General features: G+C 41.3%; 2 protein-coding genes across 2 annotated transcripts; one reads left to right on the forward strand and one right to left on the reverse strand.

Annotated features, from left to right (window-relative positions):
- Positions 1-8152, forward strand: letm2 (leucine zipper-EF-hand containing transmembrane protein 2). The gene is made up of 11 exons (XM_077600010.1): positions 1-284; positions 854-915; positions 1750-2266; positions 3504-3647; positions 4872-5015; positions 5177-5380; positions 5606-5725; positions 6284-6403; positions 6549-6638; positions 6922-6993; positions 7245-8152. The coding sequence occupies exons 2-11, from the start codon at positions 869-871 to the stop codon at positions 7299-7301; spliced, it is 1515 nt and encodes a 504-aa protein (XP_077456136.1). The 5' UTR covers positions 1-284; positions 854-868; the 3' UTR covers positions 7302-8152.
- Positions 8153-8658: 506 nt separating this feature from the next.
- Positions 8659-14666, reverse strand: LOC144074567 (PR domain zinc finger protein 12-like). Its single transcript, XM_077601060.1, has 6 exons — positions 14391-14666; positions 13385-13450; positions 12185-12309; positions 11893-12048; positions 10425-10539; positions 8659-9420 (listed from the first exon to the last, which is right to left on the reverse strand). The coding sequence occupies exons 1-6, from the start codon at positions 14638-14640 to the stop codon at positions 8984-8986; spliced, it is 1149 nt and encodes a 382-aa protein (XP_077457186.1). The 5' UTR covers positions 14641-14666; the 3' UTR covers positions 8659-8983.
- Positions 14667-17817: the final 3151 nt, after the last annotated feature.

Here is a 17817-nt window from a genome sequence, read left to right on the forward strand (position 1 = left end):
GCGCCACATCCACGCATGCGCTGTAGGGGTTCTGTCAGTGCAGCAGGTCTGCTGCTTCGCTGTGACTGCCATCGGAAAAAAAGCAAAACAGGCGTCAGACGAAGAAGGGAAGCCAACCAACAACTGAGTCGAAGCCGCCATTCAATGGGTTTATCACCGCTTCGGCATCGTCTAACACCGTCCCTCCTTCTCATAATGGCCTCTTGTTGAAGATGGATGCTTTTGCTCACGTCGCACCGAACAACGCCCAATTAGCAGCGATAGTTCGGTCATCGACGTTGGAGGTGAGCTCGCTCGCCATTTCACTCGCTAGCTCGGAGGCTACATGACGAGCTAACCGGCTAAAGCTGGAAACTGATACCCGCAAGCGGATTTCGAACATAACACGACCTAAACAATGCGTGTTCAACTTTAACGGCTGCTTGAAATGCTTTTGTCCCCGTGGCTGACATTTTAAGCAATGTTGTGAATCCTGCACTTGACTGTCTATTGCTCACGTGAGTGGAAAATAACCAAAACATTGCGAGTTTTACTGCTGACCTCAGCATGTACCCCGACTCGAGTATCAAAGACTTAGTCAACAAAGACTATTATTCTGCAACAGTACGTGTCATTCAAACCGGTGACCATATATTTGATTTTACCTTATTGCTCGTTTTAAAGCTGACTGACAGCACAATTGGCAACGTGGCTGCGCGGTTTATGACTCGGGTTTATTATTATTATTATGTAATGCCGAGTGACTACTAAAATTACACCTGACAGTGGCTCCTATGGAAATTACGCATGCTTTCCACGACTGATTTGTAATTGCATATATGTCTGCTTTCTCCTCATGTTCCTGCCCCCAAAGTGATCGATCCATGCAATGGCAGTCTTCAGCCACCAGGTGCTTTTTGCCGTTACAAGATCCAGGTAAAATTTTGACAAACTAATGTTCATCTTTATTCGATGTCATACCTGTCAACCTCGGCCAATTCCCCTGATTAAGTGATAATGAAAAAAACATACAAATGCAATGCTACACATATTTAGATTAGATAACTTTATTCACCCCGTATTTGGGAAATTTCACTTTATGCCAGCAAACATTATTATTTTTATTTATCATTATTATTATTATATTTGTAGTTGCTATACACCTGTGGCTTACATGGCCCCAAAGAGTTGTCCACATATGTGGATGTTAATGATGTTAAGATGAAGCCCCATGAAGTATTATTATTTTGATACCTTTCTTCTCCCGACAAGGTTGGCTCTATTTGCCCCGCCTCCACCCTGACTTTCAGATGCAACCTATCAAGGGTTGTTTGCTTTTGTCTTCCCTTCAAAATATTCCGAAAATGATGCACGCAAATGTCCTCACAATAGGATAATGCACGACCACTTGCCAACTTGGGGAATTAGTACCCCTCTCGTATTAGCGAACAAGCTCCACCATTTGCACTGACTAACGGGGAAAAAAACACTGAAAAAATGCAACACACCGCCCAGTGCTCGTAGAGACATTACACAAGGGAGTTGTGACGGGAAAGACAATGCCCATGATGTTCTTATGAGCAGCCTCTCACGTCCGCTGTATGCTCGTATATCAAAATTTGTCTCGTATCTCAAAATAAATATTTACTCAAAATGGTAATCGTATCTCAAATTGCTCATATGTCGAGGTATTACTGTACAGGGAGTTCAAATTCTATTGTTTGTTCTGTGTATAGCGTCTTACCCGTTGTTTTCCCTTATCATATACAGGGGATCATATCTGTTATCGAAGCGGCAAAGCTCGCTGTCTTCCAGAGCCTACCTCAACATCGAACCTCCACGTAACATATCCTCAACAACAAACCCACTAAGACACTCCCGCTACGGGCACCCACGGTGTTTAGGAGACAACTACCTGGGCTGTGGCCACAGCTCTGTCCAGCTAGCTCGCTCTCTGCACACTTCTGTTGTTTGGCGACAGGAGATAAAAAATGAGGAGACTAAAACGTCAGCCCCGGCTCAGAATTCACCATCGGGTGAGAAAAATGACATTGAGGCAGCCACGGTGCAACCCCAACCCCAAACGCCTCAGCCGCCCGCTGTTTCCGCCGTGCCCACGGTGCAGGAGAGAGCCGTGGTGAAGAAGGCACTTTATCTCAGGATTGTCGATGAGCTGAAGCATTACTACAACGGCTTTCGATTGCTCGGTATCGACACAAAAGTTGCCGGCAGGATGGTTTGGACTCTGCTCCATGGGCAAATCCTCACGCGCAGAGAAAGGAGGAGGGTAAGGATTCTTTGACTGTTGAACCCGCCACATTTGGTGGCTCAAAAAAAAGATACTGCGACCAGGATCGAAATATTAAACCGGTCCCGTTGGGTTTGCCAGAAAAGCATGTTGTGCTCTAATTTTGCCGAAATTGGGCCCAGTCTGCGTGCTGTATCACAGCTAACCGTCCCATTGTTGCATTTTTTTTATCAATTCTATTAAATATAGTCTATTATATGCCAAAATTGAAGTGACTACATGCTAGTCTTCAAATGTAAGATTTCCAAATTGCACCGAGGTTGCACCATGGCCAACCGTGTTGGAAGTATTGTTAGTTGCTTTAAAGTCTCGTGAAATATTAGGGCCTTTTTATGAATAATTAAAGTGCCCATCCTAGTTCAAAATGCAATTCTGTCTGTACTTGAATGCTGGTTGAAATTTGAATCGCGCAGTAATTGTTTTGAGTACCGTATTTTCCGCACTATAAGGCACAACTAAGACTTCAATTTTCTCAAAAAAAGTGCGCCTTAAATTCTATGCGCCTAAAACATGTGTCAAAGTGGCGGCCCGGGGGCCAAATCTGGCCCGCCGCATCATTTTGTGTGGCCCGGGAAAGTAAATCATGAGTGCCGACTTTCTGTTTTAGGATCAAATTAAAATGAAGAGTATAGATGTATATTCAATTTCCTGATTTTCCCCCTTTTAAATCAATAATTGTAAGTTTTTAGTTCAAAAATCATTTTGTAAAATCTAAAAATATTTTAAAAAAGCTAAAATAAATATTGTTTTAGATCTATAAAAAACTGAATATTCATGGCTTTTAATCCAGTTCTCTTAAAAAAACAATCAAAATATTATATCTAAAATGGTCCGGCCCACGTGAAATCAAGTTGACGTTAAAGCTGCCCGCGAACCAACCCGAGTCTGACACCCTTGGCCTAAAACATGGCTCAATATTGGTTATTGATACATGAAATTCCCTTTAGCACAGCTTCATCTAGAGAATTTTTTTCCAATTATGCGTTGACATTGCTTTCCAACTGAGCTTTGCAAGTTGGAGGAAACATTAACCCACAACAACGTGACCTTAAACAAGGGTAAGCCTATGTAGATAACACGTGCATATGCAGTCATCGCATTCGTATCTGGTGGTGCTACACTCAAACTATAAACTATATTTGGCCCATGGCATATCTCAGAACTTGCAGGGCACTGATAGACGAGACGACAATATTGTTTTGTCTTGTGGTCACAGCTGATGAGGACGTGTGCCGACCTTTTCCGATTGGTTCCCTTCATGGTGTTCATCATTGTCCCATTTATGGAGTTCCTCCTTCCTGTCTTCCTCAAGCTCTTCCCAGAAATGTTGCCCTCCACCTTCGAGACAGAGTCCAAAAAGGTACACACACAAATGGGGACACACACACACACACACACATGCGCTCTCAGTGCCGTTGTAACCTCTGATTACATAACTTGAGATATTCCTGCCGCTGCAAGTATGTGTCTGGCCTCACAGCCAGCTGACCAGTCTTATCAAAGCAATTTTCTTTGGAATCTTTAGTACAGCATGCTATCCGACAAGTTCTTTTAATCTCCTGATACGCTGTGCTGCTTGTTTAATAAGCCTGTCTCAGTGATTCCGGAATGCCTCAAAGGACACGACCTGCTCTGTCAACTTAGGTGATGCTGCCAAAGTTAAATAAAAACAGGTTTCGAAAGGTCGATGCCAGTGTTTTCAGGTGCCTGTGACTTTTAGGATGTTGGTATCAACAGTGCTTAATCTACAAGAAACAGATTTTACTGAATAGGATTGCCTTCTTGCCAGCCTACATCAAATTCCAGAATTCTTATATTATTCTATTTTCCAGACTATAATATATGACTGGGCCTGCGTCTAATACTCAAGTGCGAACTACCGTATCGGCCCAAATATAAGGCAATGTTTTTTGCATTGAAATAAGACTGGGAAAGTCTTAAATTTGGGGTCTAGACATTGTACCCATTCACAATGGGGAATTCTGAACACTTTGATGGTTAGTGTAGTTATTGCAATTTTGTTGTTTTATCCCAGTATATTGGTTAATTTACATTTCAAAAAGCAGAAGGCATTCATTTACAAATGTGATTGCACTTAAGTTTACATCTTTAAATGTTCAGATATTAAGATGTCATAGACAGTTTTTGCATATTTGAATGAGGCAAAAAACATGCATTTCTCTCGAATATATTGTTATAGATGTACTGTAATTGTTTTCTGTATTACAATTAATTTGATGTTCAAGAAGTCTTTTTTCAAACTTGACTCTTGAGGAGGAGGAGGTCGTCTTATACTCGGGCCAATATGGTAAATGCATTTTTTTTCTCTTTTTCTGAGCACAGACAGCCTGTTATGTTGTTTTTTTAAGACGTTATACAGTTAATTGAAATGTTGCCTACATGGCCCGTTCTTCTCCCTTTTACTATAGTTACTTTCACATATGTTAGTCCTTGGTTTCTGATCATTTATTTGTACTTTGGCTGATGATACTTATACTCAGCTGTGACTTGTAGGCCGAAAAATAGGGTAACTTTCTCTTAACCAGAAGAGGTGTGTAATATTGTCTTTATTGTCTTTGTGCAGGAGGAGAAGCAAAAGAAAGGGCTGGCTGCAAAGCTGGAACTTGCCAAGTTTCTCCAAGAAACCATTGCAGAAATGGCTCGTAGGAACAAAGCATCGGCTCAGAGCGAGGATGAGGCACAGCGCTTTTCCACATATGTTCAAAAGGTACATTACAAAAGTTGCCTTGTACACGAGTTTTGGAGGTCAGGCCGTTTCGTCTTTACGTAAAGAAGCGAGTTGATTCACTGTGATGGTGATTGCATGGTTTCTTACGTAATCAGGTACTATTTTGCCGGCTCGTCTCATTTCACTCGTATTCTCATCAGGTGCGGGGCACTGGCGAGCAGCCCACAACCAAGGACATTGTCCGCTTCTCCAAGTTGTTCGAGGACGAGCTGACGCTGGAGCACCTGGAGCGCCCCCAGCTGGTGGCCCTGTGCAAACTGCTGGAGCTGCAGCCCATTGGGACAAACAACCTGTTGCGATTTCAACTCATGTTGCAACTCAGGACCATCAAGTCAGACGATGAGGTGACACCACCAACGAAGGAATTTTACATGATAGCTATTTCTTTCTCATTGTCGTTTTGCCTCAGGCGGGACAAATTTAAGGAGTCAGTTATCCGGGACGTCCTAATATCCGTGTTTTTAAGTGCCACACCGTGATAACATTTTAGAAATGTGTTGTCATTTTGTAAACAACAAATTATGGGCTTCAGTGTTGTACTGTGTGTCATCAAAATTTGGCTTTTACAGATGATTGCCGCCGAGGGTGTAGCAGCAATGAGCGTGTCGGAGCTCCAAGCAGCTTGTCGCAGCCGGGGAATGAGGTCTCTCGGTCTCACCACGGATCAACTTCGTATTCAAATGCAGCAGGTGAGCAAGCGGCAACGAATGGGTTCATGATATCCTAGGTATTCATTTTAAAACGCGGGTTGTCTGATTGAAAAACAAACGCTGTTTCTTGGGGAAGAAAAGCTCAGGAAACACAAATTCTACGCAGATGATTCATTTTTTCGCTCCCATTCTTGAGCGTACATACCTGCAAAAGAAGGGTGTGTATAACAAGGGAAAAAAATGCTCTCAGAGAGCGATTATGAGTTACGGTTTCTCCACTCATGAGTGTTTATCAGACTTAAAAAAATAAAAATCACCAATGTAATATTTTTCTTTGATTTTCTCCTTATTGGCCTCATTTGCATTTGTAAACAAAAAAATGACTTAGTCATTATCAGAAAGTACAGATATCTTAGATCAAGAACCACTTTATTGAATAAAGATTATGATTAATTTAACAGCCAAGTCACCAATTGTGTGACTCGCCCCAAACATGTTATATCTAAAAATGTCAGGCAATGTTAAGGCTCCATTGCCCTTGTTGTATTTGGAAATAAACCGGACAGTCTCTTATTATCCTTGCCTTCCTAATCCCAGTGGTTGGACCTACACCTGAATGAAAATGTTCCTCCATCCCTGCTGCTACTCTCCAGAGCTATGTACTTGACTGAGCTCAAGCCCAAGGCCCCAGTCATCATGCCCGTGCCCAAACTTGAGGTATGAGCGTTTCACAGCTCGTTTTCATTCATGGGTGAATGTTGCCAATATTTCGAGCACTTTCTTTAAAAAGAGTTTTGAAGTTTTGTCGCAAGCGGAATACAAAATAAATTCTGGAGACAGATGGAGTTTATTATTTTCGCAGAAAACCACTCCAACAGAGAATAACGGCGCAAGCAGGACCTCGGTCAGCTCCGAGTTTTCTGACCCTGCAATCGTCATCAAAGACAGGCCGGTTTGTACCTTCCCAAATCACACAACATCCGAAAAGATGAAGCTGTTTTGCCCTAAAATGTTCTGCTATTCTCAAAAACCAAACAATAGTCTTTTTGTTTAAAAGAAGGGAATCCTTATTAGTTGCAAAGTTCAAACAGTATTAAAAATACTATTATTAGCCAGAAAATCACAAGCAGTATTAGGCAGTCTATGATCTATTATTGAAGATATCAAGTTTAAATGACTGACTTTTATTGAGTGGTACTGGTTTCTCTTATTCATTTATTGTCTTGGTGTTCCAGACTGAGGAGATAAGGAACAAGAATCCTCCTGTCATGCCCGACAAACCTCTGACTGCTGCTGAAGTTCTCCAGGTAAGCAGGTTTGCTGGGATAGGCTCCAGCACCCCCAGGGACCCTTGTGAGAATAAGCGGTTCAGAAAATGAATGCGTAGAATTTGTAATATGGAGAACACCAGGATAAATAGGCACCTGTTAGCATAATAGTTTTTTACATAGTAACTGTAATTTTCAAAAATAAATAAAAATACAACCTATAGTCCGGAAACTGCGTAAGTTGGTCTTTCATTAAAAGTAGGCAACCATTGTTTTTCTTGCTCTGGCAGGCTAAAGCAGCTACAGAAGTGTCCCAGAAGAGCAAGATGAGTGCCAACGGGGTGTAAAATTCAAGTGTGAGTATCTGGACTCCAAAAAAAGAGAAATGAAGTCAACCCACAGCCATTAACGAGGACGCTACGCTCAATTGACTATATTTGTTTACATCACCCTTGCTGCTATTTAGGCGGAAGTGTTTGATAACTGTAAATACCGTGACAGTGCTGTGGATTCCACCTGGTGCACTCCATGAAGCTCTCTGTTCCTCATAACTCTCCTTGAAAGTTGACTCAATTATGTTTCAAATAAGGCCTCTGCCACGGACGGCAGTGACTCCTGTAAATGTGTATATATTGTGTATAATGTCATTTGTGTCATAGATTATCGCAGCAGCTATGTACGGTTTGCTATGCAAACTCATGAAATGATTCAAGCTCCCAGTGTGGAAAATGACCTTGCCAGGCGATGAACACGGGAATACGTAAGCCGTCCACTTTTGTTCTTTTTGGCCATAAACTTGACCGAGTCGTCAAGGGTTTGTAGTTATTATTTAAAGACTGACGCAGTTAGACGTAAACAGAGAGAGAGTATACTCCTTTCATGCAGGCAGTGTAAGATGCCTTATTTTAGTGGAATCTGCTGCAATGTATTTTGACACTGATGCTTAGGTTTCATGAAGCGGAAGAGAACATACTTGATGCTATCTATAAAAAAGAGGTTCTATTTGAGAGATCTTTATGCTACTAATTTACAAACATGGATTATTTTTTTATGTGCTTCAAATCTATATTATTCCAGTGTAGCTGTATGACCGATCCTGTCCCAATTTATTGCGCTCTCCTAATATAATTATAATGCAAAGTTGACCGTGTGGTGTACTGTAATAAATGAATCATACAGTTTTAGTTGATTTGAGTCACCCTGCCTACTTTTTATCATTGACTCACTTTTTGAACAGGAATTGGACGTCTGTTGTTGTGTATGGCGTTGAAACTTAATACTCTAATAGTTCATTTTTTTATTTTCATCAACTAGGAAATAAAATGTACAAACTACGTTTCAACTTTAAACCAGACTATCTTTGACCTGCCATGCATCTAACAGTGGGTAAACTTTTGATAAAACCAAAACATTACTTCCCCAAGTATTGTATAATAAAAAAAAAAAAAGTAGTATATGTATATATGATTTTGCTACTTCCCTATTTTGACTTCATGAGCCATTTGATCATAACAAGTTAATTTCAATTACTAGTGTGCTAACTAGCTTCCACATGCCAACTTCACTTTAACAGGGATTATCCTGGCAGGTGCCATTAGCATTGCTTTTTTTTTAACCTCGTATCTGCAACGGTGCATGCTCGTTTTCTGGTCTAGGTTTTTTTTTTGGAAGACAGAGACATACAAGACAAACTGAGTCTCAGGGTCGGTTCTCACACCCACGTGGCTTTATTGTAAGAACGATAACCCCTGGTATCTGACAAAAGTGGGCGTTAACCTGAACATCAGTGAGCGTGTTCAGTGTTGAACAAACTTTCCAAAGTATCTTCTCTCCTGTGGCTATCTTGTCCGGCCAATTAGACCGTCCCCCTCACTTGGGGTCAAGAAGACTTTTATGATACTGGTTCCCTGCTCAGAACACCTTGATTAGCGTGCGCGAAGCCAAGTTCGGCCACAGACTTGTAAGTTTATAATATATATAACAGTGGCGATATTGGTCATTAGCATTTTACAATCTGAATTTCATATATTTAGAGCACCATGCCCGGAATATGGTGGACCAGGGAAGCGGGATGCGGTGGAGGGCCGCGCTCATCGTGAACCAAGAGAAGCGGCCTTCCGGAGCCCCCATTGGCTGGACGGTGTCTGGCGCTCTTTTGGTGGGCACGCAGACCCGCCAGCTGAGAGTAGGCCGACTGGCACACGTGGCATTTGTAAGGGCGCTCGCCGGTGTGCAGGCGCACGTGGTTGCGCAACGTAGACGACTGGCTGAAGCGGCGGTTGCAGAAGCGACAAACGAACGGCTTGTCCAACGTGTGGATCCGCATGTGCGAGCGCAGATTGCTGCGAGAGTTGAAGCCGCGGTGGCAGATGACGCAGCGCATGCGGCCCAGGCTCCCCGGACCCCCCGATGAACCCGGCGAGGAGGAGGAAGATGACGACGAACTGTCGCAGACGTGGAAATCATCTGAAAAACAGAAAATATTAGGCTGGGCTTAGGCAACACTTATGTCATGAAAAATGTTTTTTTCCTCCCCCGACTAGTCACTGTGTTACATTATACTGTTTTGCTGTCAACATGCTAACGCTCGCATGCTAATTCCACCTAGCTAAAGGTGACATTGATAGAAATATCTAATTCTGACATTACTCTCCCACGCCATATTTTAACTTTTACTTGAATAGATGTGTGAAGAGGAAACACCACTTTTACTTTGCTACTTTAGTTACAGTAGAATACTTTATTTACTTATTATGATTGACTTTATTTTTGCCATAGAAGCCCAAAGCACCTCTACCAGTTTCACCAATGAAAAGTCACAAGATTCACGTGAATCCATTTAACCAATCAAATGTGACAATACAGCCACGTGACCACAGAAATGCTTGCAGTGATACGACAAAGTGGGTGTGATTAATTATATGGCTTGAAGTGTTGTTAAAAAACTCACATAGCAAGGTAAGGTTAATTTTCTGGTAGAGAATATGTGTATCCACTAGAGGGCACTAATAATGTGATACGATGTGTGATGTTTCATTTCTGTATTACATAATTTTGGTGTATTTGGGCCTCATATGGTCATGTAATAGGTTACAGTATAATAAGAGTTGGTATAGATGATGTGATGAGTATTTTTTCACCACATACTTTTCCAATTGTACTTGAGTAAATATTTTGGATTACTTTTACATGAGCAATATTAATTTTGAATGAATGTTACACTTCGTTGACTTCACTTACTCATAAAAAAAAAAAGAATGCCAAAAATATTGAAAAAAAGAAATCAGAGTACAGGGTGGCTACTTGAAGAAACTCAAATATAAAACATAACATTAAAGTTATTTCATCTAACTACATAATTTCACATGTTCATTATCACTTCTGAGTGAGAATCTTGTAAAAAGTAATGATAATAAAGCAAATGCAAGAATGAGAAAGTTTGTCCAAACCGGTAATCTCCCATGTCTTACCACTTTTGCTTTTCTTTGCTTGCTCGTCATCACCTCCTGGAATTCCAGGAATTCCTAGGAAGGTGTTTTGAGAATTTCCATACCAGACTAACAGCTCCTGGTCAGGAGGTATCGTCTAGAGACCAGACATAAACATCTGGTTACATCATGCACCTTCTTACACTGTATTTATTAAGTCAGTGGCATAGACAATCAACATTCTATCTCTAGTAGTATTTGTAGTTAAGAGTACATATGGGAAGTGTGCGTCACGTAAATAACAGAAACCTGGAGGTCAGGATTTATACACCGAAAATGGGCAACGTGTGGGATTAATGACAAATTGTGTGTAGTTCTTAATGCGCTTGACAAAGCACCATGCATCACTCCCACGGTGAGTGCTAATTAATCTGATTGGCTAAAAATGTCAGGAACACTACAGGAAAGACGTTTTTATAGCCAATTAAAGACTAGCAGGTTAGCCCCCCCAAAAAACAAATAAAACTATGTACACATCCAATTGACCGACGACCCTTGGTCATTTACCTGTATTGAACAAGCCGGAAAAAGGCCCATTAAAAATGACTTATTTGTTTGCATGTTCGGCCCGGGCCTGCGTAGGTTTTCACCGGGTACTCCAATTTCCTCCCATATCCCAAAAGCTAACATGGTTGGACACTCTAAATTGCCCCTAGGTATGAGTGTATGCACGAATGGTTGTTTGTCTCCTTGTGCCCTGCGATTGGCTGGCAACCAATCCGGGGCGCTGGGCTAGGCTCCAGCACCCCCCCCCCCCGTGACTCGGAAAATGAAGTCCTGGGGTTGGCAAACCGGTTCCCTAGGGCCGCCGTGGGTGCAATTTTTTGTTCCAACTGATCCAACACGGACAGTTTAACCAATGAGGGTTGTGCTGAAACAAGAAGCACCTGACTGCAATCCACTAATTGCAATTGTAAAGATACCAGATTGGTTTTCTCTTATAGGTTGAAACGAAAACCTTTATGGAATAGTTTGCCCACCCCTGCCTTACTATATTTTTTTTCTAAAATGTTGATGAGAGCATTGTGGAATTAGGAAAAGAACAATAAGAGCAACGTGCTGCCTTCTGTCATCAACCAATCATAGTTGAGTCATAACAATCACAAACATTCATTCATTCATTTTCTGAACTGCTTTATCCTCACTAGAGTCTGGAGACGGACAACTATTCACGTTCACACTCATACCTAGGGGCAATTTAGAGTGTCTAATCAGCCTAGCATGCATGTCTTTGGAATGTGGGGGAAACTGGAGTACCCGGAAAAAACCCACACAGGCGGAGAACATGCAAACTCCACACAGTTGGACCGACCTGGATTCGAACCCAAGACCCCCAAGCTGTGAGGCCGCTCATTCGCCAGGCCGGCCAATCACAAACAGCCATTCAAAAACAGTCATAAGAAGTCACGATTCAGGAGGTGCGGCACTCCGACCAGTCGTGGCGACCAACCTGCAGGGCCTTGTAGAAAATGGTGTTGGCGATCTGCACGACTTCAAGGTTCTGTTCGTGCTCGTTGCGAGCACACTTGATGTACGTCATCCAACTGCGTTGCTCTTCCTGGCTGGCGTCCACGAAGAAACGCACTCTGCCGTCGCCGTTGAACACCTGAAGCAAGCAATTATGGCCAGGGATTCATAACACACAATGTATTCCTGTCACTCACACACTAAAACGTACACACCCTCAATTGTGTGTGTGTGTGTGTGTGTGTGTGTGTGTGTGTGTGTATTGTTGCGTATACCTCCCACATAAGATTGTTGTTCTTGTAGAAGTCAATGTGTTCTGGAGAAACCAGGCGTCCAGTAAACGGACCCATTTCAGTTCCAGCTTTGATCCAAGTCTTGGAGAAAATTCCTAGACCTTCTCCTGAAATACACATTATTAATAAAAGTTATGATTTGCTATATTTTGCAAAGACTACATTTTTTTAATGATGAGCAGGGATTTACTGAATAACTGTAAAAATTTAGAACGTTTACAAGGCATTTTTTAAACACTTTTTGTTAGGTTTGGATATTTCCTAAACAGTTTAGGGACCGTAATGTGAATGTTTTTAAGGATGCTCCAATTCAGTTTGGGATTTTTTTTTAAAAATTTGCATTATTTGGGGACTTTTTCTATTATATTAGAAGCACTTCCCTTTCAGTTTTAGGCAATTCCCGTTCATTTTAGGGGCCTTCCTTAGAGTTAAGCCCTGTTTAATTTTCAGTTTCAGTTTGGAGCACTACACTTTAATTTTCTATCCCTTTGACCATCTTAATCTATTTGAGTTGGTAAAACTATTTTTTATTTGATTTAATTTAGTAATGTTCTTCCAAAATAATTGAGTTATGGAAAAAGATCATTCATTAGGGTGGATGCAAATTAATGTACTAGTGCTGGTACCTCAAGAAATACTTGTTTGCCTCGTGGTTTTATTTACCGCAGTCGAAATGCACGATGGTACTAAAAACACTGATACTAATGGATCAAATTGGATTTTGTGACAAAATCCAATTCAATAGATATAATATTAAAAAAATGGGCAGTATACTGATACTGAGTATCGGATCAGGAACTAACAAAGGTGGAGAGTACCTAATGTGTGGGTTATGAAAAACATGTCTTAACGTTACCGGTATTGCAAAAAAAAAAATCTGCAGTGCATGCCTGATGTAACACAAACATCTGCAAAGAAAATTCTTAATTGGTAGGTCAAGTTTTATTATTAACCATGTCATGCTTAAACTTTAGTTTTGATACTAAGTCAAATTTGGGAGTCTGGGTACGTGTGTGTGTGTGTGTGTGTGTGTGTGTGTGTGTGTTTGTGTGGGTCGGTGTGGGTGTGTGGGTGTGGGTGTGTGTGTGTGGGTGTGTGTGTGTGTGTGTGTGTGTGTGTGTGTGTGTGTGTGTGTGTGTGTGTGTGTGTGTGTGTGTGTGTGTGTCTGTGTCAGTAATTTACCTGGAATGGAACTTTGTGCAATGATCACCTCGCTGGGAAGAACCAAACTGGACAACTTCTGAACCTCTACATACGAATACACACAAAACTGGTTTTAATTGGAACGAAAGAGACATTATGCCAATTGTGCTTGGCTAAAAATAGAAGAGTCATTTTAAGTGAACCAATTAGATCGCTGAAGGAACCATAAAATGTGAAGTCAAAAAATATTTTTCCCCATGAGGAGTGTTGCGCGAACGATTCTTTTTTTTTTTTTTTTTTAAGCAGCAGGCCAAGATCTGCAAAAATCACGAAAAAAATGTCTCGTTTCAAGGGGTGGTAATTCAACAAACAAGAAGCGGAAAAACATCGAACGCATTTGAAAGGGATAAAAAAAAAAAGCACGTAATAGCGGAGAAGATGTCAAAAGGCCGCAAAAAATGTAACACTTTTCTTATGGATAGCAATGATGCCGTAATTAAAAAAATGTCTTCCTCACCAAACGAATTATTATCGTCATAGGCTTTTCCCTCAAAATGTATTATCTTAATTTAATGATGTGTAGTTAATTTCGTTTTAGTTGTCATTTTAAAATATTAGGATTAGAACTAGTTCTAATGTTTTAAAATAACTTATATTTTAAGAAATGTAGGAAAATAGAGGAATTTCAATATTTCCAGTATAGAGTAATTAAAAAACTGTCAAGAGTGAGAAAAAGACAGCAGATTGTCATTTTAAAACATAATTAAAAATAATCCTACTTTCAAAAAGGACATTTTAACCCAATACAATTACAACTAAAACAATTCTAAAATAACAAACGCCGTTTCTCATCATTCTATTTAATAAATACAATTGCATACAATAATATTTTGAAATGTGGGTGTAAAAAACTCTAAAGGAAAACATGGCATCATCACCACATTTATGCAGGAAAATGAGTTATTTTTGGTTAACAATTATGATGAAAAAAAAATGAAAATCATGCTTTATATGAGCCAATAATGATGAATAATCTGTGCCTGACCTCCGGAGAAGGACTGAGCGAGCACCTCGGCCGTAAAGGCCGTTTTGGGGCTCGTGCTCGCCGGTGCGTCGTGCGTCAATTGCTGCTCCCCGTGCACGCGCCTCCAGCGCCCGTACAAAAAACTGTGCACCACGTCCGACGTGATCACTTCGGACAGAAGCGGAGCCGCGGGGCCGACACAGGCCGGAGGCCTGACCGGGCATGACGACTTCCGGCCGGCAGAGGACGAGGCGGGCAGCACGGAGCCCATCGCGGGCGGACAAAAACGGACCAAAGTCAAAAAAACAACTCTAATTTAGTCTCGGCTTTCGTTGGAATGTCAGAAAACAAACACCCTAACACTAAACTATCACTTTAAAAAACAATCGTTAAATGGAAGGCACAAAATGAAGCAAAGACCTCATCACGTGAAGCTTTATATACACACACACACACAGACACACACTCTTCTGCGGGGGTGAGTGGCAGGAAGGGAGGAGTGGGCGCAAAGCTTGGTGGGGGGTGCTTGAGACTTGGGGGGGCTGCTGGCTGACGTGCGCGTTTCAACATTTTTCCTTCTATTTCTCGGTGGGAGACTCTAAAGTAGGAGTGGACAATGTGTCCAAATGGTGTGATATCGTGATATTTTGTGCTCTTGTCAAGAATCCAAATATTTATTCATTTTATGTACCGCTTATCCTCACAATGGTGCTGGAGCATATCCCAGCGGACTTCGGGCACCAGTCGGGAGAAAACCCTGAAACGGTGGCCAGGCAATCACATACCTGTCAATGTTTTTCCCATATTTTATACTTTTTTTTTCATTTTAAATTGTGTACGCTGTATAACAACTTTTGTACGGGATTTTTTTTAAGCAGGTTTTTTTGCAAAACCGATCTCGTTTTATCGACTTCGGCCAATTGCTCCCCTTATTAATGATTGCAATTCCCCTTATTAAGCGATTAAAAAAAACATACAAATGCAACGCGGCACATGACATTTATTCACATAGGGTGCACTTAAAAGTCTAGCATTTTCTTCAAAGTGGACGGGGTGGCCAATCAGTCGGTGCGCTTTTCATATGCATTAAATTCAAGATTCTGTAGATGTCGCTGTATGACGCTGACAGCTTGACTGTCTGGGTACATTGCTTGCTGACCCGCTATATTTATATACTGAAAAGGTGGACAGGTGGAAAGGGGAATACGTGTGCGCATATCATGCTTAAAGCATGACAAAAATTTCAGTCGACGATGATGTTTTCGTTTGCTACCAGTGACCGACCAAGACGAGCCGGGTTAGAGCCGAAATGGGTAACACGAGATCGGTTTTACAAAAAAACGTACTTTAAAAAATCCCGTACAAAGGTTTTTATACAGCGTACACCACATGTGTCAAAGTGGCGGCCCGGGGGCCAAATCTGGCCCGCCACATCATTTTGTGTGGCCCGGAAAAGTAAATCATGAGTGCCGACTTTCTGTTTTAGGATCAAATTAAAATGAAGAGAATAGATGTATATTACATTTACAGATTTTCCCCCTTTTAAATCAATAATTGTAATTTTTGAATCCATTTTTTCTGTGTTTTTAGTTCAAAAATCATTTTGTAAAATCTGAAAATATATTTTAAAAAGCTTAAATAAACATTGTTTTAGATCTAAAAAAAACTGAATATTCACTGCTTTTAATCCAGTTCTTTTAATCCATTTATAAAAAAAAAAATCTAAATATTATATCTAAAATGGTCCGGCCCACATGAAATCGAGTTGACGTTAACGCGGCCCGCGAACCAACCCGAGTCTGACACCCTTGGCGTACACAATTTGAAATGGTAAAAAAAACCTATAACGGGGAAAACGTATAAGTTAACAGGTGTGTCTTTGGCTGTTCACTTAAAGGGAAGACGCCTTGGATAATTGGCACGTTACCATCATCATTATCATGGGTGAGACATCACATGCCACGTGACTGGTGCTCCGCCAAGACAGACGGATGTTTCATCAGGACGTGTGCGTATGTTGGTCGTTAAATATTCATGCCGAGCGCGCACACACAAACGCAGAGTTCAACTGTACTTACCGAGCACTTTACTGTACTTAACGACCACATGCATGCAAATGCACACACTCACCCTTAAAAGGATGACACCAGGACCCCCAAATAGTCAACCGCAAAAAAATAATGACTTCATCACCACCGCAACATGATACACACACACACACAGAAAAAAAAGCTACAAATAAGATCGTCAGTTTCTCTTTGCCTGCATTTTTTCCGCCAACATTTCTTTTACTTTAGAACCCACACATACTCGCTGTGGGTGTGCGATGGTGCTGCGGGTGGGGGTGAAAGGTCAAGTATTTCAAGTCCTCATGAGATGATGAAAAGGCCAAAATGGTGAAAATAGGGAAAAAAGAACATTTTCATTAGACACAATGACAAGCACGCTCGCTCGGGCGCACGTGCACTCAAACGTCAACCAGCGCGTCAACAAAAGGTGAGCGTCTATTCACTTGCTTTCCTTTCAGCGCCTCAAGGTCGCCGCAAACGCACACGCGGAAACGGAGACACACACAAACACACAAACACACACACACCTTTCCAATTGAATTCAATAAGCCGCTTTGTCGCCCTTTTCACTCGGTGTGAACAAATGCTTCCTAACTCATTGACTGCCATTCAAGTCCAATCCGGTCAAAATGGATTGCGCATCTGTCGCTCTCTCCGGCCCTCCAACTTCACCCATGTTGGACATATCTTGCTATTAATCACAGCTAACAAGCTTCACTATTATGTCACATTATGTGACCACTTCTTCTACTTCACTACTTATCTATGTTGACTACTACTCATTTATTATGTCGACTACTACAGTGGTACCTTTACATACGAGCTTAATCCGTTCCGGAACTGAGCTCGTATGTCGATCTTCTCGTAACACGAGCGAACGTTTCCCATTGAAATGAATTAAAAACAAATTAATTTGTTCCAACCCTCTGAAAAAACACCAAAAACAGGATATTGGATTGGAAAAAATGTTTTATTTCTTCTAATTTGCCATTTATTAACAAAGTAACACTTAACTAATGGTTTAATAGTAATAAAATGTGTTTATTATAACTAAAATTAGAAGGATTTCGCGGAGGGGAGAGAGAGTCGCACAGAGAGGTTGGGGGCGGGGGGTTCGGGGGGAATTTCCACGACAACGCACTCGTAACCGAACAAACAAATTTAAATGAACTTGGATTAATATATACAGACACACTCAAACATACGTTTAATGTAACTTTACACAAAACTGAACGCCTCCACCCTCACGTTCGCTATCGATGAGCTGTTTGCTGTTGTATTCCCTTCAGCCTACCCACGTATTGATTGTGGGTAATGAAGTTTTATTCTGCAAAAGGGTGCCATTGGCTATGGGTGTTGTGTGCACGAGTATACTTCAT

This window comes from Stigmatopora argus, chromosome 5 (genome assembly GCF_051989625.1).
Source record: "Stigmatopora argus isolate UIUO_Sarg chromosome 5, RoL_Sarg_1.0, whole genome shotgun sequence".
In the NCBI taxonomy this organism is placed as follows: domain Eukaryota; kingdom Metazoa; phylum Chordata; class Actinopteri; order Syngnathiformes; family Syngnathidae; genus Stigmatopora; species Stigmatopora argus.